Below are 18,977 nucleotides of genomic sequence, written 5' to 3'. Positions count from 1 at the left end.
ATGTCTGTTCACACGGTCCCTACCCTGAAGCTCGAGGTTCCCACAGATGGTGCCCGCATGTCTTGATTAGCACGCCCGCTGTAGCAGTGCATTCTGGGATTTGTAGTATCAGCGGTGTGCGTGCTAGCCAGTTATGCTACACATGTGATATTATCTTGCGGGCCAGATATAATTGTATCGCGGGCCACATGAGTTTGAGACCCCTGCCATAGAGGTTACTTTCACCTAGGTGTATGAAATTTGGTATGCATATAAAACAGGCCAAGACCACAACAAGGGGGAATGTGGCTTTTGATGTTTTTTTATTAGCAATAAATGATGCTGAGAATCATAAACAGAAAATAACAATTTGACAAACTACACACTGATATTATTTAAGCATCACCTGAAGAGTCAAAAAATATATATACTTTCCCACTGCAAATTCAAAACCATAGACTGTGGTAGCAATCGACTTTCTGAATGACGTGTTATCCATCGTTGTCTCACTTCCTGCAAAAACAAACAGGGTGATTCTGTGTTTGTGCAATCATCAGTAAAATCCAATAAAAAGGCTAAATATAGAGCAGGATGAGTGGTCTGTTGTAGGTGGAGCGGGTTTACCTGGGCAGAGTGTCACTGTAAGGATCACTATGAAAACAGGAAAGTCTATTTTAATCATCGATTCAAGTTAATGCTGCTAATTTACGTACGATCTGAGAATAAATGTTGTGAATGAGCAGGGGAGGTGCTTACTGCTGGGCCATGATGAGAGGGATGCTGGGGCTGTCAGACTGCAGGGGTGGAGCTGACTCCCCGGTCCGTGAGTTGAACATGGGCAGTGTGGACAGAGGTAGAGAAGCACCGCGGTTTCCAGCCATGTTCCTCAGCTCGTCGGTGTTCCCGTGGATAGTGTGGTGGTGGTACAGCTGGATACTGAAGCAAAAATAACATCACTTACAGCATGTTGTGTTTCTGTACAGTCTGTCTTTTGTACAAGGTCTATTTAAGCTGCAAGATTTCCAGTCTCTCCCTCTGCTCTATCATTGCCCTGCACCAGTGCTGCGCTCATAATTCCAGCCACAGCATCCACCTGCAGGCTCCGGCTAGATGGGTTTAAGATATTATCTCATCACTCCTCAAATTTCTGCATGAAAAATAAATCTGTGAGGAGTGATGAGGTTGGAGCCGAGACGCCAAACACAAGCTATGCTCTGCTGCTGCAATAAACATTTCAACAAATGCGAGCTGTCAGGCTGAAATTACATTAGTAGATCATCAATGCTGAAGCATGACAGTGCTAGCAGCATGTGACTGTTGTCTCTGCTGGAGGCGGAGCTAGCTTGAACTACTTCATCTACAGTTCGATATACATGGACTTAACATGAATCTGAAGGGTCATGAGAGGATAAATAGAAGAAATAAGAAACAAATTTAAAGATTTTTGACTTTTTCTATAATATGTGATTATTGTTAAGTTATTATAACCATATTCAAAATTAACAAAATCCGTACAAATAGAAAAAGATTTTGCATTTCATTCTGTGGGGTGAGACTGTGGAACAGTGTAGGTGAGGAGATCAAGCAATGTCTAAACATGCAACAGTTTAAAACAAAATATAAAGAAAATGTTTTCACGGGATACAGGGATGAAGTGGGGGTGTGACAGTCACTAGGTGTGCACAGGATACTGTTATTGATTATTTATTTATAGTTTTTTATACTTATTTATGTCATTATTAGTTGGTTCTTTTCTTTTATGTTGTGTTTTGTTATTGTTAGGTCCTTTTGTCTTAGTCCTTTTCTATAAATGTAGATGATATATTGGTGTATATTTAGTATAAATTATGTTCATTATTACTATTATTATTATTATTATGATTGTTATTAATAGTAGTATTTCTAAGGAAGGATAGATTTATAGATTTATAAATCATCGTGCAGGGAGAAGGGGTGGGATTAGATAAGTTTCGACTTCTTCCCACTCCTTTTTGAACAAACTTTTCATCGTCTGTGGTGTTGTTGTTGTTTTCTTTTGTTTTGTTCAAAATAAACTTTCAAAATTCAAATTCAAATTCAAATATGTTTAGACGGAAATAGGATATTTGATCAAATTTGTGTAAAAGTTGAAGCAATTGGCCAAAATTGTAAAGTCGAAAATTGGTTGAATTTGCATGACTTCTCGGGAATGCAACTTCCTGGAGGGATTGTTTATTGTGTAAAATCTTAGTCTTTAAATAAACCAATTATAGCCGTAAAATATGTGTAGTGGAGTAGAAAATACAATAAATTGTACCTACTACCTCACAACTAATTAATGCTAAAATCTGTATAAAAATGCATTAAGTCTGGTTGCAGCATCAAGCAGAAAACAGTGAACAAATCGATTCACTTACTGGTTTGTTCTTGCATCCCTTTTCGCACTGCAAGAGAAAGAAATAATGTGTCGTCTTGTGTCACAGTTTATAAGGATCAATCAAAGCCTAGCAGAGGCTGACTTCTTATCATGTCTGCAGTAAAATTCCCAGAAGGGGTAAACAGGAAAATACTTTGACATTTGACATTGGAGATCGGATTATTATTCAGCAGATTCAAAACAGATTCATACACGCCCTCTCGTCTGCCAAACATGATGTAGGCCAGCAGGAGACACAGCACGATGGCGAGGATCAGGGGCACGATCACTGTCACCATGTAGTCGGGGAAGTAGTCTCTGCTCGGGGGCGACTCGGGAGGGTCGAAGTCGACCCCGATATCCATAATGCCAGAGCCCATGGTGGGAGCAGGTGGAGCCGGCTCCTGCTTTGACAGATCAAACTGCAGGGAGGAAAAGAGACATCAGAGCGACTCTTCCGAGAGACACAGACACAGGAGACAGGAGTCTTAAATGTTTATCACGACACAGACTCTGCATGGCTCATTCAGATATGTATTCTATTATATATTTTCATTCACATGGACATCTCTGTGTCTCCTCAGGCCTCACCAGCTCGATCTTGCACCAGCTGATACAGTTGCTGGGGATGCTGCAGAAGTTGCAGCCTCCGGGGACTTTGACTTTGGCTCCTGCTGTGCACTGCTTCCCGTGCTCGGCTGCGAGCGTCTTCATGAGACAGTCTGAGAAGTACTGCTCCGACCCCACCTTCACATACACACTGGCATGGATCACATTTTTAAATTAACACAACAGTTATTCACACTTTCACTTAAAGCAAGGCCACACTGACTTCTCTGTTTACCCTTCAAAGTGTCCTGCGAGAGGGAGGGGGACTCTGCCGCCGCGGTCGAGGGCGTTGGTAATATTGATCATTTCCAGGGCCTCCGTGTCCCACAGCTTCTGAAGATCCTGTTTTATCTCGCCCTGAACAGCAGAGGGCAGCACCTTCTCAATCTCCCTCAGCTTGATGAAGAACTCGGCTTGAAAGGGCAGCATCTTCTCTGTGAGGGACAGCAGTGATGTACGACATGTTTATTATTAATTAAAAGATCTGTTTTGTGTGATGTAATTCCAGTCAGACGTACCTGCGACGACTTTGATCACAAATATTTGCCTGGTTGTTTCATAGCTCCGCTTGTTGACTGCATAGACCTGTCAGAAAAACAATGACTAACATGTATCACTTTAAAGTAATTGAAATATTCCACGCTCATTTGGTAATTTGCTTTCATTTTTAATGCTAAGTGAATTCAACAAGGTATTTTGCATCTATTTATGTCTACTTTGAATCAACCTGCCTTAATTCTACATAAGTTTACAATTTCCTACATTTCCCACAATGCCTTAAAAACCTACTGAATCTGTCTATACATCTGTCAATACACTGAGCATGTTTTATTTACAGTAATACATTCATATTTATGTCATTTAGCAATCTATTGAGATAACTTGGTGATATTTTATTATTATAAAGTTTATAAATATCTGGCTGTATTATATCAAAGTTTACCTATTTGATTTCAGACATTTCTGTGCTGTTTTTTTGTGTATAAATAGTAAAAATAGATATTTTTATAAACCTAGATTTCATCTTAAGTAATATTGACTGATTATGAATGAAAAATTGTAAATTTTTATTGGTGTTTGAGTCATTTTTCTTTGTAGACTGTATAAAAAGATGGACGACATGACAGCTCCCTAAACGTGAAGCCAAACCCTCTCTATCGCCCCCTGCTGACTGGCTTCAGTATAGCTCATAAAGCCCGCCTCCTCCATGTTAACAGATGGGACCTGAGTCAAACTATAAAATCAAGTGTCCAAGTGTTCATTTTTCTGACAAGTTTACTTAATTAGTTATTTGATGTTATAAAAGGATGATTGACAGCTCTGTTGACAAATACGGCTCCGGCAGCCGATCTGTTCTGGATTAGCAGAGTGGAGGAGGAATGGCGAGAGGAGACGTAACTAAAACAATCACTACAGTCATTGAAGTTTCCACATCTGTGAACATCTGCTTCAGACCAACACAAGAAGCTGTTATGCTGTTAAACACGCCAACATGCAGGGTCTTATGGGTTTTTTGGTCATTTAAGTGTGTTTTGGTTGGCGGAAGTGGCTACGGCTGCTCCACTGGCCAATCTCTACAAGACAACTCTGGCTCCAAATGACGTCACCAACGCAAGATGACAGCGCCTATCACAGGGGCTATTTTGGCATCAATTTTGTACAATGAGAGCAGATGGAGACGCAATGTCAATCTACAGTCATTCTATTTCCTATTTTATTTGTGCAATTTATACTTGATAATTAATAAAATGAGAAGTATGGCTAATAGCTTAGTTTGTGCTCAAAGAAAATTCTGCCATGCACGTAGAAAATCAAAGAAAGTCCAAACAAAAATGATCCCAAACATAAAAAATCGGCTGATGTTTAATGTAAAGAGTGTTTTGAATCAGCTGAAGTCTCTGGTTACATCAAAAATCCAACACTTTTTCCAGCTTCAGTCAGTTTGATCGAGACTTTAAAGCCACTTCAAAACTCTTCTTCTTCAAAGACACGCGTCTCCCTGAATTTTTAATGCTGCTTCAAAATAGCAGCTTTAAAGCAAAACCCAAAGCTTTTGTCTCTGAGGGTTTGACAACAAAACCTGACATTTACCACCGATGTGTCAGACAGCTGATGTGTGTCGTGAATCTATGTGTGTCCTGTTTTCCGCAGGAACAGAAAAGGTAAGAATGTGCACAACTGAAGTGTTTTCAGCTTTGATTTAGTGTGTTTGCTGTCAGTGATGACTTCATACCTCAATTATACTTTTCCCTTGGGACATTGGCGTGCCATACAGGAAGCCATTATCGTAGGGGTGCCTTTGGGTGAAGCGCAGCCACTCTGGGAGGTCTGGGAAATTCTGCTGGTTGCACTTAAAAATCATGGGGTCATCGTACAAACGTCCAGCTTTAAAACAGGGGGATACAAATAAACACACAGAAGAAGAACATCTATATATTGTACCTTTGTTTAATGATGTGAAAAGAGGTGGGTTAATATGTCTCAGGCTCTCACCGTAGAGTTTAGACAAAGGTTCAAAGTCGTTCTGGAAAGTCTCTCTCAGCAGCTCATATGTAAATAACCTCCCCACAGGAATGGTCAATTTGATCTCTGCTTTGGCCCCGAGCAAACTGACAGCAAAAACTGTATCAAAGTTTAAAACACACCAAAAAAAACATCTCAATGGTCAAACACAGAAAACAAAAACTTAAACTTAACAATAAATATTTGACTACAACACCTGGGGTTGTGTGTCATAAAATATGACACACAACCCCTAGTGTTGTAGTCAAACAGTTAGGCCTATAATCCTCAACAGCTGCAACAAGGCCCAAATGTTCACACTTACTAATACAGACCAAAACAGGCTTCAGTGATGTCATACTACATGAAGATGAAGGAATATAAGGACAAAACTTGCCTGTTAAAGAGAAGAGCCAGCTCCCGCAGCCTGCCATCTTGTTTGGGCCTGTGATTGACAGAGCCAAGCGGAGAGGGGCTTGGTCACAGCGAGAGACATGTCAGAGCTATTTTTGCCTCGCTCCCATAAAAACATCCGGCAGGCTGTCTGGGAGAAAATCAAGAGATGTATTATTCCCTCTGGTGATATGAAACAAATACTAGTTAGCTCTAGGCACAAACTATGTACATTTGCTCAAGTACTTAAGTACAATATCATAAGTTCATATCCAGTCCTAAAGAAAATATGTTATAGATACAGGAGCATGATATCAAAAAATATGGAAGCCCATTTCTGCCAGTAAAAACAAAACAAAAAAAGATGACAACTTATCCTTGATAATAAAAATATTATCCCAATTATAAGTCATAATTATTGTTGACAATTAAGAATTAGTAAAAAGGAATGACCTTGTATCTCATCAATACAATTTTTTTATTTCCAATTTTGACTTTTTATCTCATAATTTTGGCTTTCATGTCATAAAATTACTTTAAATGTCAAAAACTTTTCTTTTTTCCTCATAATTTTGAATCGTTAAGTCATGATTTAAGTCCCATTTTTTCCTTGTAAAGTTTTTAAACTAATTCTGAGTTTTTAATCACGTAATTATGACTTTTTATCCCAAAATTTGACTTTCTTACTCATAATTTTGACTTAAAATCTCAATTTTGATGACTTTTAACCATACAATTGATTTTTACCTCATAATTATAACTTATTAGGTTTTGTTTTATTTTTATTAACAAGTCTAGATTTTTTAAAATTTTTTATTGGCAGAAGTGGGCTTCCATAATTAAGGTTTATTTTTAACTCTGTAAACTAGACACCACTACTAGATGGCACTACTACATCACTGAACAGTCCTCTTAATTATGTCCTTCAGACTCGACTTTCAACTAGTGTGAGATAAAGTAGCTATGATGATAAATCGAAAAGGAAGGACAGTTTGAAATGAAAGGCGTGTGTTCCGTCCACTGTGTGTGGACTGAAACAGCTGCATGACTGTGTCGGCCTAGTAGGTTAATCAGCCTCTGTTAAAACGTAGAAAATGAGACAGCGTAGGTTCAAAACCAGTCTTCAAACAAAAAAGAGAAATGCTTTGTCTACCTTCAGTGATCATATTTAATGTATCAGCACAGATGCAGAATGCAGGAAGCAACAATGTGGCCTTTGAATAACCAATGTGTTATTGGCCACAGAGGTTTGACGTGAGTGGAGTTTACTGGGTCCTAATGCTAGTCCTGTTCTCTGACAGCTACAACCATCCTAATTAATATTTCACAGGTTCACAGACTTTTCAGGGTTTTTTGGGGGTATTCTTTTGGTTTGGGAAAAATAATGCTCTATTAGATAAGGAGGGCTTGAAAATGGGGTCCATGGACTATTTTATTATGCTGATATACAGGGTTATTTTTTTATTTTCTTGGTTGGGTGTTGACATCACATTTAAATGTCTACTGTCCTTTAACTGATTTTACTTTTTTTACTGGCAAAAGTGGTCCCTAAACCTTTTTGTCTGTAGGCCTAGCTACTTCAGAACCCTATAATCTTTATTTTATTTAAAGCTAATATTTAGATTAAAGTGGATATTGTAACAATTTTCTCATTTGGTTCAACTGTAAGGTTTGGAGATGTTTGCACACATAGTGCTACCAACTGAAGTTGCAAAAGTGAGTCATGTTAGCCAGTTAACTTAGCTAGCTGACTATTTTAACCATTGCATCACTTCGAACTATTTTTTATCATGTATTCATTATTGTTTAGCCAACTTTATCCAAAAATATTTAGCCACTAGCTATTTTTATTGTCTGTTTGATGATTAAACGATTTCTATAGATAATCCAACATTTTAAGCTAGCCGTTTCCCCACCACTTTAAGCTAACTGTTGTCCATTTCAACTGTTTTATTCCTTTCTGTTAGCGGTCCGTTTTCCTAGTAGAGTTACTTTTAGCCAACAATTTCAGCCATTTATCGGCCACTTTATTCTGTCTCAATCGTATATCAACTAATTTTAGCATTTTTAATATTACCCACTAGTTAGCTGAAGTCTTTTACAACAGTTCCCCAGCTATTGTTTGTCGATTCAACCCTTTATACACAAAATTTAACGTTAGCATTTTCACCACTGATCCATCACTTTGAGGTTTTTCAATAATTTGTGCACTGTTTTTTTTTAGCTTTGGCTTGTTAAATGTAGCTTAAGTTTAACTTAAATGTCCCAACTGTCCACCTATTTAGCCTAGCTTTAGCTAACAAGCTAAAGTTATTTTCACCATTATCTATTAACATTAGCTTGATTGACTTGTGTATCTGCAGTTACTTCCTCCTACATGTTCCCCTTTTTGGAAATCACTGATTTATGTCACCTACACACTTTAGCTTAGAATGATTAATTAGGATTATAAATTGTAAATCACCCACACCACAGTTAGCTCGTAGACTGCACAGCGGAAGGGCACTAGGACCCAGCCGCCTCCTCCTCCATGCAGCAGCACTCTGCCGCTGCGAGAGGAGGACCAGAAATCTGCAGCTCACAGAATGAAGAGATCAAAATGATGCTGCCTGTAAAAAGGGATTAAACGTAAGCAATCTGTCGTCAGCTGCGGTAAATCTGCGGCCCATTACTGCTCTACTTCTCTGTGCAAATATTTTATTTAATGACTAATGAAATTATCTGCGTGTGTTAGGTGTGCATTGTTGGTACTGCAAGCGAGCTAATGACAGATGCATCGTGCTCACTTTCTCTGTTGCATTGGACGCGAATTGCAGCGGATGCAGGCAGGCCTTTAATGCGAGCTGTTGTTTTTGTTTCTCCCCATCTGCCGGTCTAGTCTGGGCGCCACCTCGCGAGGATCGGCTGCTGGTGGATATCACAGATTTGCCACCCGGGGGTTGAGACAGGAGACATGCCGTCGTTGAGCATCCGTTGCGACGCTTGACTGACCATGATGAAGACAGAATCCACATCCAAGAGCACCGGCTCTGGCTCCACGCTCAGAAGCCCATCCCCGCATAGAAACGCGTACGAGGCGGGGATGCAGGCCCTGAAGCCCGTCAAAGACAATGCTGCGAACGGGGACCTGCAGGAGGGCCCCCGAGGGCGCAGGTACGGCTCCAATGTGCACCGCATTAAAAACATGTTCCAGCAGATGCAGACCACATCCCCAGCCGATGCAGAGGGGGAGGACGTCGTCAAGAACGCGGACAAATCTGTGCGTCTCTCCCTCCCCAGAGCCGGGAGCCTGAACGAAAACGTGGATCATAGCGCGCTGCTCAAGCTGGGATCCACCGTGTCCGAGCGCGTGAACAAGTTCGACACCAAACCGGAAAACGGGCACCAGCGGGCCTCGTCACCCAGCTACTCCAAGCTGCAGGAGACACGACGCATCTTCGAGCAGCAGCAGGAGAGGCAGCAGCAGGAAAAGCTTGCCACCACCAGAGTTCTCCTGAAGACAGACAAGGCCTCAGGCTTCCAGGATGGCAGGCTGGACGTGGTGGCTCGTTTCAACGGCAGCACAGAGTCCCTGGACAGCCTGGACACCAGTGATGCGGTGTCCCCTACAGTCAGCCAGCTCAGTGCCGTGTTTGAACGGGCTGCAGAGCTCCGGAACAACCTCCACCGCCTCTCCTCCACCCCACCTCTCCCCTCCAGGGGGGTCAGCGCCAAGGTTGGTGTGTTGAACTCCAAAATAATCACAAAAAGGGCCTGTACCTTTGCAACAAGCTACCAGGATGATGAGATTAGCAATCAGAATGGGCAAGAGGGGCCTCCAAGGGGGCAAAGAGGGAGGATGACACCCCCATCTGAAGGCATTAATGGGGGCCAAAGTGATGAACATTTCAGTGCTGTAGGAGAGCAGAGAGAAAAGACTGTAGCAGATGCAGGTGTTGAGGCGAAAGGTGAGATCACACATGAGGAATACTCTGGTGCAAAGGAGCCTAAAAGCACATCATTGCAAGGTGACATCTCTGTGGAGAATGGGGAAACCGCATCCGAGAAGCAGAGCTCTCCGAAGGGGGGTGAGATGCTCAGGCAGGAGGGGGAGATGGGTAAGGACGCAGAGGATGAGGAAGACAGGATACTCAGAGAGGACCAGTCGGGGCGGGACTCTGTGGATATCAGTACCTACAGCGCGGTGGGGGAAGACTTCGGAGGGAGCCAGGTGGATGAGGATGAAGATGAAGTGGATGATCGCTACGAGCCTGAGTCCAGCTGTGTGGAGATTGTGGGGCTGCCTACGGAGGAGGACCCGCCCCCTTCTAGGAAGATCCGCTTCAGCACAGAGCCCATCAAGGTGAGAATAAACATGAAGAATGAATATTAATAAGGGTTATACGATCCATCAATATGTATGGATGTATCATTGAATGTTTAACAATTCAACACCATCAATACAAACAGAAGAAAATGATCTTTTTTGTCATCTTAAGGATGCTCAAACCGATGTGTATATATACAAATTAAGGATATAATTTCAATGTGTTTTAGTACCAAAATGATACGGCCAAAATAACTCTGTGCATGTGTCATGTTTTAGCAATCAAAACAGTCACAATCCCTACAAACATTATCATTAAGATTTTCATTTAAGTCTCTATCTATCGCTGAATGAGGTAACACAACGGTGATTGAGCCTATGGCCCACTGATGAAAGCATTTGAAGATTGATGGACTGGCTGTCTGTGGCGACATTCGTGTAAAAAAATAACAAGCAGCGCCCAGTTAGTGACGCGTTTTCCATCAGCCAGCAGTGGTTGGTCTTCCAGAGAGGGTAGGCGGAGCTAAGCAAGTGTTGCGAGTAAACAGTAATCTACTATGGCTGAACAAACAAAGAAATGATTGACTACAGATACAACTTCAAAAATAAGTGAAAATCCAAAGAAAAAGAAACAAACTCGACGCTCAGATGAAGCAAACAGTCTGAAAAGGAAAGCGACCGTCAGCGAGGAAAATCAAGAGTTACAACTGTTAGAAAGGGAGTGAAATGTAGACGTCTGGTTAAATTAGGAAGTGGGCTCCCGCAATTTCCGTTTATCGCCAAAGAGAACGAAACTGAAAACTTCGAGAGACATTTTTTTTTAATGAAAATCCATTAGATTGTCATGCCCGACTTTGTGATACCAGTATTACCAGTATTACCCTTAATAACACAACTGTGATAAACAACTGAGACCAAGAGATTTCCCGTCACATTTCTAATTAAAAAGCAGCAGCAGCAGCGCAGTGCAGATAAGTAATCCATCCTAATACATTTAACAAAGTTTGAAGCAACAAAATCACTGCAAATCGGCAAAATTGATTAAAAGTAACTTTATTTACAAGATATAATCTTTGGAGATCTCCTCAGAGCCTTTTTTTAATTTGTGGCATGTTAGTCCGTCAATAGTTTTACTTTCCCTCCCGTGTGTTCGCAGTCTTGTTGAACCTGACCTTAAAGCTTATCCAGCGTGACACAGCCATAGCCAGCACCACTGTCAGCTCTTTTAATGAACTCACTCAGCTTCTGCCCGTGTCAGAATGATGCTGACATTTTGATTTTCCCCTGTTTCAACACGCGGCTCTGCACACCGCTAACAAACCCTCCCTCCACAGTAGCCAGCTGCTAATGCATGGTCCTGCTGCATTCCTGCCGTGCAGCTGACATGGGCCCCCAAAAGAGCTGCGATGTAGATACTTATCTGAAATGCAGTGGAAAGCTGCTGCTGCTGTTGCTGCTTCTGTAAATAATTGCCGGGGGGAGGAGGAACAAAGAGGGCTGGGGTAATTAGTCCGGTTTTTAGAGGGAGAAGTGGATACTCTGCCGTGCAAAATGCAAGGTCAGTGGGCTGTGTATGGGAAGCAAAGCGAGGAACGGACTGTTTTTTTTGTGTGTGTGAGAAAACGAGGGAGGAAGTGAGAAAAGAGACTGCGATCTCCTCTCGGTCCAGTGAGATGAAAGGAGAGTAGAGACGAGGAGGAGGAGTTGATTTAAAGTGTCTCTGTGTGTCTGGGGGTGGTGTAATGATCTGGAGAAGAGCATCAGATCCTCTCCGGCTCAGTCTCGCTGCTCGGCTCTGCCTCGAGGTCTGAGGCGTACAGAGGCTCTGCCAGCTGAAGTGGGCCCTGACACTGCACATAAAACACACATTCCCTCACGCAGAAAGCCATTTCAGTGACTAAGGGCTCCTGTCCCTTATCACGACCAGTCATGTTGAAAGTTGCTCTTGCTCTCTTCTCGTGGCTGCACATTGGCCAGTAGTGCATGCTCACTGGAGCTTGATGTTTCACTACTTGAGAGAAACTAATCAGACTGATATTCTTTAACTTACAGAGCTGGGTGGTGATCTAAATAGGGGATAATGACGATGCTAAACATTTTTACTTGTTAACAAAAGATAAAACCGCCTATCAAGAATTGGAAATTGCAGCTGGAGTACACGCACAATTTCCACTGCTAAGCATTATTTGTGCTGTCATCGGAGATATCAGATGTCTTCTATAAAAGATCACATAAAAAGTGGAGCCAAGGTGTCGGAAAGTGACCTCCCATTTACCCGCAAAGATGAGGAACTTGTTGACCAAAAATGGCAACGTAAAGTCAATTATATTGACATTTTCGGCATCTCGGCTAGCATCCTTCTCATCGGCATCCTGTGTCTGCCAAAGAGCATTGGAAAACACAGATTTTTACCTGAAAGTAGTTTGTTTTTATTGGTTTTTATCATCAGGTCTGTTTGTTTTGAAGAGGAGGAACGTCTGCGGATAATTCGGCTCCTGTAAAACACTCTGATCAATTAAATCCTAACCTGAAACAAGCTAGGCTTCGAGACACAAGCTAAGCTAACGTTAAAGTCATCCCACGTTTCCACATGCTTGTGGAAGTGACATGAGAAATAAATAAGATTTTCCACACATACAGCAGATAAATGACAAATCAGACAGGATTGAAAGGCAGGGTGATCTCCGCGTATCCATGGCAACGATGTGGATACGGGGAGAGTGGGCGGTCCTTAATGTAGCCCAGGACATGGGCGTACACACTACCAGGCGTATGCATAAATGTGTCCCCACCTCCGTATGTGGCCTGAGGAAGGATCTGAATGCATCTTTTATCCGTCCTGGGTGTGTTCACACCTGTTGTTAAGGTTGTCCACTTGTGATCCGATCATGAAAACCACACGTTACTACCAAATGTGAACAGGGTAAGAGATAACAAAAAAAGTGGAACCTAGGTTTAAGACGGTGACGGTTTTTCTCCAAAGATGAGGAAATTATTGACCAAAAATTGCAACATAAAGTCAATTTCATTGACGTTTTTCGCAGCTCGTCTACCAGCCACCTCGCCAGACATCCTGTCTCTGCCAAAGAGCATTAGAAAAATTTCAAAATCATTTTTAATCTGAAACTAGTTTTGTTCCTGTTTTTAGTTGTTTTCATCATCAGGTCTGTTTGTTTTGAAGAGGAGGAGCGTCTGCGGATAATTCGGCTCCTGTAAAAACACTCAATAAACACTGGTTAGGAATCGTAACCTAGAATAAGCTGTGCTTCTAGACACAAGCTAAGCTAACGTTAGAGTCCACCAAGAGATGAAGAAAGTGTGGAAAGTGTAGCTCTGATGTAGCTCTGATTCTCTGCTAGCACTGTAGAGTTGTTGTTTGCTATCAGACCGTAATAAATGACCGAATAGAAGTTATTCTTTCGTTGCTCTAACAGAAGTTGCTTGTGGCAGACATATGAGGTCCCCGGTAGCAGCAACAATCTGAATCTTATCTGTTGTTTGCACGGTGCAACCTGCAGTGTAGGCTAGGCAGCAGAACTGATTTGCAGGGAAACAAGCTGAGTTTATTCAGGGCTGATATTTCAGGGTAATAAAGTCTATGCATGGGCTATTATAATCGCTGATTTTAAGCATTTTGTTATGCCGGTATTCCTTCCCCTGATCAACCCCAGTTGGAGGTGGCAATGCATCCAAAGAACGTAGCAATACACAAGCTGAAGGCAGAGAAAAGATTGTCATGTCTTTATTAATGCAAACATGGAAGTAAACAAAGCAGGAGGAAGATTCATTCAGTGTGTTTGTCTGGCCTCAAGGATACACACCAAGTGTTATTGTCATCGTACGTCCGCAGGATGCTATTAAAAAAATACATTGTGTACAATTCCAGCAAAAGAATACGATCAAATTACTTGTAAATATATTTATGCCTTAAAATCCACCCAGCCTGCACGGAAGCAAATATGTCCCGCACGCTAATAAAATCACATTAATCTCGTATGAATTAAGCCTGAGCTCCGTACGTCCATCATGTAATTGTAATGCAGGATAAAAAAGACAATAACAGACTTATTCTTCTTATTTTATCCTCATGAGATCAAAGACGGTTAGCAGCAGGAAGCATTATGTGCGCTTTGACAAAGAAGTCATAACTCGCAGGCTCTGATAAAAGGACAGATTTTGGTTGTGACCCCGCAGCCGTCGTCGCAGAATAACCTCCTATGGAGTCCTTTCACACTGTATGAGTGCAGGCCTTTGTTATGGAGATTGATGCTGGGGTGGATGAGAGTAAAAGGGTAGGGGGTGTCGAGGTCAAATGGGAGGGGCGTTATTATGCGGCCCAAATGTCATGCGAGTGTATAACCGCCTGCTCTGAAGTCACACAGTGTCGGCCGGGCTCTCTCCTAAACAGGAAGTGCTCGTTTTGAGTGCATATTTCCCCTCTGTGCAACAATTCTGCTTTCGGGTACAATTAGGGCTTGTTGTTGTGATGGCGGTTGGATGTCTGGGTGCATGTCTGGCTTCGTCCCCGTTTTATACACTAAAATCTGTCTGTCTGCCTGTCTGTCTGTCTCTGTCCTCCAAAAACTGTCAAAAATAGCAGCTCTGCTCCGGGTGGAGTTCACACTAGTGCCTTTGTTTGCTCCTCCTGACACTCCTTCCCTCGCTCCTTCTTCTCTCTCCCTTTCGCTCTTTGTCACCAGTCTCCTACTGTTAGTAAAAATAGCAGCATTGTTATCGTCACAGACTCGCCTCGCTTTCCAGGGCCGCCTTGCTCCTTGTCGAACACAGGAAGCTGCCTCTCATGTCTTATTTATTCGTTTAGCTTGTTTGTTTTGGCTCTTTGCTATATCGCTCGGCACCCACGCTGTAGTTTATTATGAAGCCTGCTGGCATGTTGTGATTTTTAATTATTCATCCTGTTGCTAGAGGGGACAATTTCCAAAATAAAATACGATCCTCTCCGTTGGATTTGCACCGTTTCCCTCCAAACTAGAAGTACTAATTATTTTTCACCTTGCACACTTATCACCTAGCTTACTCTTGCACTTTCAATCCCCCTGTCACCACACGCACACACACTTTCTCGTGGGTTTTCTGCTGCCTACGCAACACTGACGGAACAACAGTCCTGCCAGGCTGCTCGAAGAACACCTATGATTTTCTTTCACACTGTATCATTAACACAAACAGAGAATGTTCCTATATTATAATAACCTGAGGGTGTTTGATTTTGAAAAGCCAGATTTTTTAGTTAGCTGCTGCAAACTACAAAATAAGAGCGCGTCAAAAATGCAACCTTTGTTGGTTTGTGTTTACCGCTCAGGTCAGCCAGTGAGGGATTGCCGGAGGAGAGGTAATTCATCACCATATGTCGACGTATCCTCAAACTGTCTATTACTTAGACTCAGCAGGCCTGCAGTATTTCATACATTGCATTACTCACAGCCGGGAGAGGTGGGAGGACCAGACAGATTATCAGCAAGGTCACTCTGCCCCACTTCCCTCCCAGTCCTGCAGTGGTGGTGGGTTCCAAGCATTTAGCGTGGTGTGCCCACTCTCTCGGGTTACTGCGACAAAACCATGTTATGCAATGTCTCCTGTCATGATGTCTGAGTGCTGAGCAAGCTGCTTCACAAACCTACGGACTCTGTCTGTTTGCAGACACCTGTGAGGCTGCACCTGTGCTGTCGGTAGGATTTAGGTGCTTAATGTTACTTACAGCTACTTTAATTGATCCCGGGGCAACACATTAACGCTTACAGGTTTAATGTTTAATAACAAAAAGGTTTAATCCTTTTAAAGTGAGGAGACTAAAGACTTCTATACCTTCAGTTTAAAGTCTTTCTTACTGTAGAAGTAAATCTTACAAGTTTAGTAAACAAATCGTTGCATCATTTTGGGACTACTTTCAGTTGTGAACTAATATTTGGTGCTCAAAATACACTTCAGTATCGTGTTCATTGTAACAAACTCGTGTCAACCAGCGCGACCAACTTATTATTTTATTTTTATTTGTTTTGGGGGCAAAATTTGAGGTTTATGACTCAGAAAAATAAACTCTAAAAGGCTTTGGGTATCAGAAAATACGTCATCACACATCGCCATCCTTTGCTTTTAATATCACAGTCACACAATAAATATTCATAGAGAAAGACAACAAAATGTAATAAAATCTAGTCGGAAATTAAAGGGACAGTTTGGATTTTTTGAAGCTGGGTTGTATGAGGTCGCGTACAGACTGTGGGTAACAGTCAGCACGTCCGCTGTCAGGAGAAGTCGGATGGAGTTCCTACACAGAAGCTAAACTAAGCACCGCTGCAGACGGGGTCAGGAGTACCACGTACTTGAGCCACTTAAAAGAGTCCTACAAATAAACAAACATGTCAGTTTAAGTGTACGCTTTATGTTTTATTTCTGTCACCGCTTCACATTGACGTCGGACAGACCTTTCCCTCGCCCTTTTTACACTGCAGTTCCGCCTCACTGCTGTAATGAAGCTCCGCGGTCATGCAGCCATTGCCATTTTACATTGGACTGAGCAACGCCGGCGTAAAGCCGCCCCAGTGTGTTTTTATGTAGCGCTGTGTAGACAAAAAGCGTGTTCTTCAAATACACACACGGCGCTGTTTCGCTCTGCCGGCTCTACAGTTTACACGGACGCCGTTTCACCTCTGTTGCTACCTCTGATGCCGGGCCACCATTATGCCTCCGTGCGTTTTACGTAGAAGACGTAACGTAACGTAGGCGCAATAATCTCGCCTTGAACTGGCAGTGTGTAAGGGGCTTTTGTCTCACTCTGCACAACTGTACTGTATACCTACACATGCAGCGCACGGTATCACAGCTGTTCAGGTCAGCGGTTTGTAGAAGAGACAACAAATTAAAGAAAATACAATATTGTGGAAACAACAAAATGCCATAAGTTTACAGTTCAGTAGTACTATTACAATAAGGACCTCAACCCCACTTTTAAAAAACAAGAACTATATAACTTTATATGTATACTATTATAAATATGCATAGAGGAATACAAACAAACATCATACAGTTATACAGTTGCTGTATTCTGTATAGTGCTGATCCTGTCACTGACCTTATTCTCATGCTGCATGTCCGTCTGCAGGGTCAGCGCTAAGCCTAAACATGCCGACCAGAGACTGTCCTGCCAAAAACACAGACAAGCTCTTCTGCCATGTAACCGCGACTGTGACAAATCTACCATATTCACATTATTGGCTGCGGGACGCTGCGGCTAGAACCACATCCTCAAATTCTGTTTGCGTGTCGCACATCTGGGATCTGGATTAACCCCCAATTTTAGGAAGGATTTAGATGCAATTACCTGCCACTTGTGGAGGATGTTTGACCTGTGGTGGCTGGGAAAGAAATTAATGTTGGTGTTATTTAACTGTTAAGAGGAAAAGTGCTTCTTTTTTGGTCTGTTTATGCTCAACTTTGACAGCTTGTTTGAACGCATCACGCAACGATTCTGACCCTCAGAATAGTGGATAGTTTACAGGAGCAGATATGCACAGAGAAGTCAAAGAAGGACCAGATTTTGCTTAATTCACATCTTGATTCATGGTGGAAATGGAGAGTAGACGTGTAGCTCGCATTCCCAAAGCAGTCAAAGAACAGTGTGAGGAATCATGTTGGAAAAATAGGATGCTGCAGAGTTTGGAAAGTGGAATAGCGCTATTTCTGTTGTGAAAAACCAGGAGCACCACCTCCACACTTCCTATTGGCCCAATCCAAAATTAGATTGTTTTTGGAGAGTTAAGAGGGAAAGAAACACAGCGGTTGACGTGCTGCTGTGGGCAGTGGATGGAGGGGGAAGGGGGGGCTCTGACATGCTAGTTTTAACCACCACAGGGTAATACCCAATCACAGCGTAGCCTGAGGGCGATCAAGCTCCAACCGCACTGTAGGGCTGCTCCGTCATTTAACCATCTCCCTCTCACGACAACTGCCCTGTTGTCACTCAACTTGCTATTTTTAATACCTTCTACAGTCCCCGGCAGTGTGTGCCTCTTCAGAGACACAAAAACAATCTGTTAGCTGGTTAGCGGCTCTAGCTAGCTGCCCACAGAGCTTTTGTAGGACATCCCAGGCGGCTGGTAGCAGAGGGAGGGAGGGAGGGAGGGAGGAAGGGAGTTTCCTGGCCATCTGTTAGCTCCTCTGACCTACTATCTGCCACAACTGGAGCAGCGTCCGTCTCCAGCCCGGCCCTGCCCACAGCCCCCCCCCATCTCCACCCTGCCTTTAATCCCAATGTTTATCTTCCAAAGATAGCCACCTCACCGTTCGAGGAGTTCATCTTTTACTCTTAGGTTGGGGTTAAAGGTTGCACCGTGCGGGATCCCATTAGCCTGTCTGCTCCGTGCGGGATCATCGCTCATAAGAAGGGAGGAAAATCTCCTCCAGGAAGCGAAAGTGTCAAGTCTCAGTGAGGGTAACATTGCTCCTGAACTTGCCCAAGGCTCGAGGTCACAGCGCACTTCTAATCAAGGCTGTGTTTTTTTTCTCAGTGCGAACGCTTAACGAAGCCTCTGCAGCATGGTGGGCGTGAAATGAGGGCACTACAAGCCACCAGCTGTGGCCTCTTGATCTTTATAACTCAAGGAGGGGAGCGGTGCCACGTGAGAGCAGCGCAGTGGGCACGCAGGCTCGGAGTGCTCTGTTGTTGTTCTATTCTCCGTTACTTAGGATGCAAACAGTGTATTTTGTGTGTCTGTAATCCACGTTCTGCTAATCCCTCTAAATACGAAGGTAACCTAAATCAAAAGCCATTAG

At 42.7% G+C, this 18,977-nt stretch overlaps 2 protein-coding genes across 2 annotated transcripts in view; one reads left to right on the top strand and one right to left on the bottom strand.

Moving 5' to 3' along the window:
• Positions 1–293: 293 nt before the first annotated feature.
• sgca (sarcoglycan, alpha) lies at positions 294–8,701 on the bottom strand. Its single transcript, XM_069664249.1, has 12 exons — positions 8,665–8,701; positions 5,883–6,029; positions 5,477–5,605; positions 5,217–5,368; positions 3,502–3,568; positions 3,219–3,417; positions 2,966–3,134; positions 2,588–2,796; positions 2,376–2,402; positions 736–915; positions 604–630; positions 294–492 (listed from the first exon to the last, which is right to left on the bottom strand). Exons 2-12 carry the CDS (start codon positions 5,917–5,919, stop codon positions 486–488), a joined length of 1,203 nt encoding a protein of 400 aa, XP_069520350.1. The 5' UTR covers positions 5,920–6,029; positions 8,665–8,701; the 3' UTR covers positions 294–485.
• The window catches only part of LOC138593304 (neurabin-2-like), a 29,748-nt gene continuing 19,190 nt past the window's right edge, over positions 8,420–18,977 (top strand). The window contains exons 1-2 of the mRNA XM_069664248.1: positions 8,420–8,506; positions 8,757–10,220. Of these exons, the coding sequence (XP_069520349.1) occupies positions 8,871–10,220 (1,350 nt within the window). The 5' untranslated portion in view covers positions 8,420–8,506; positions 8,757–8,870. The remainder of the gene's footprint in view (positions 8,507–8,756; positions 10,221–18,977) is intronic.

The sequence above is a fragment of the Semicossyphus pulcher genome, unplaced genomic scaffold (assembly GCF_022749685.1).
Source record: "Semicossyphus pulcher isolate SPU_LCO1_2020_fin unplaced genomic scaffold, fSemPul1.0.p SCAF_16, whole genome shotgun sequence".
Lineage (NCBI taxonomy): Eukaryota > Metazoa > Chordata > Actinopteri > Labriformes > Labridae > Semicossyphus > Semicossyphus pulcher.
Note: the sequence above shows the minus strand (reverse complement) of the source record. Positions and strands in the feature narration are given on the sequence as shown.

Bases quoted from the DNA above. Each gene is read 5' to 3' on its own strand.
- sgca (XM_069664249.1), bottom strand. From the start codon at position 5,919: ATGGCAGGCTGCGGGAGCTGGCTCTTCTCTTTAACAG. The intron at 3,135-3,218 runs GTAAACAGAGAA...GATCCATGCCAG, and splicing joins CTCGCAGGACACTTTGAAGG to TGTGTATGTGAAGGTGGGGT. The intron at 631-735 runs GTAAGCACCTCC...CTGTTTTCATAG, and splicing joins CCTCTCATCATGGCCCAGCA to TGATCCTTACAGTGACACTC.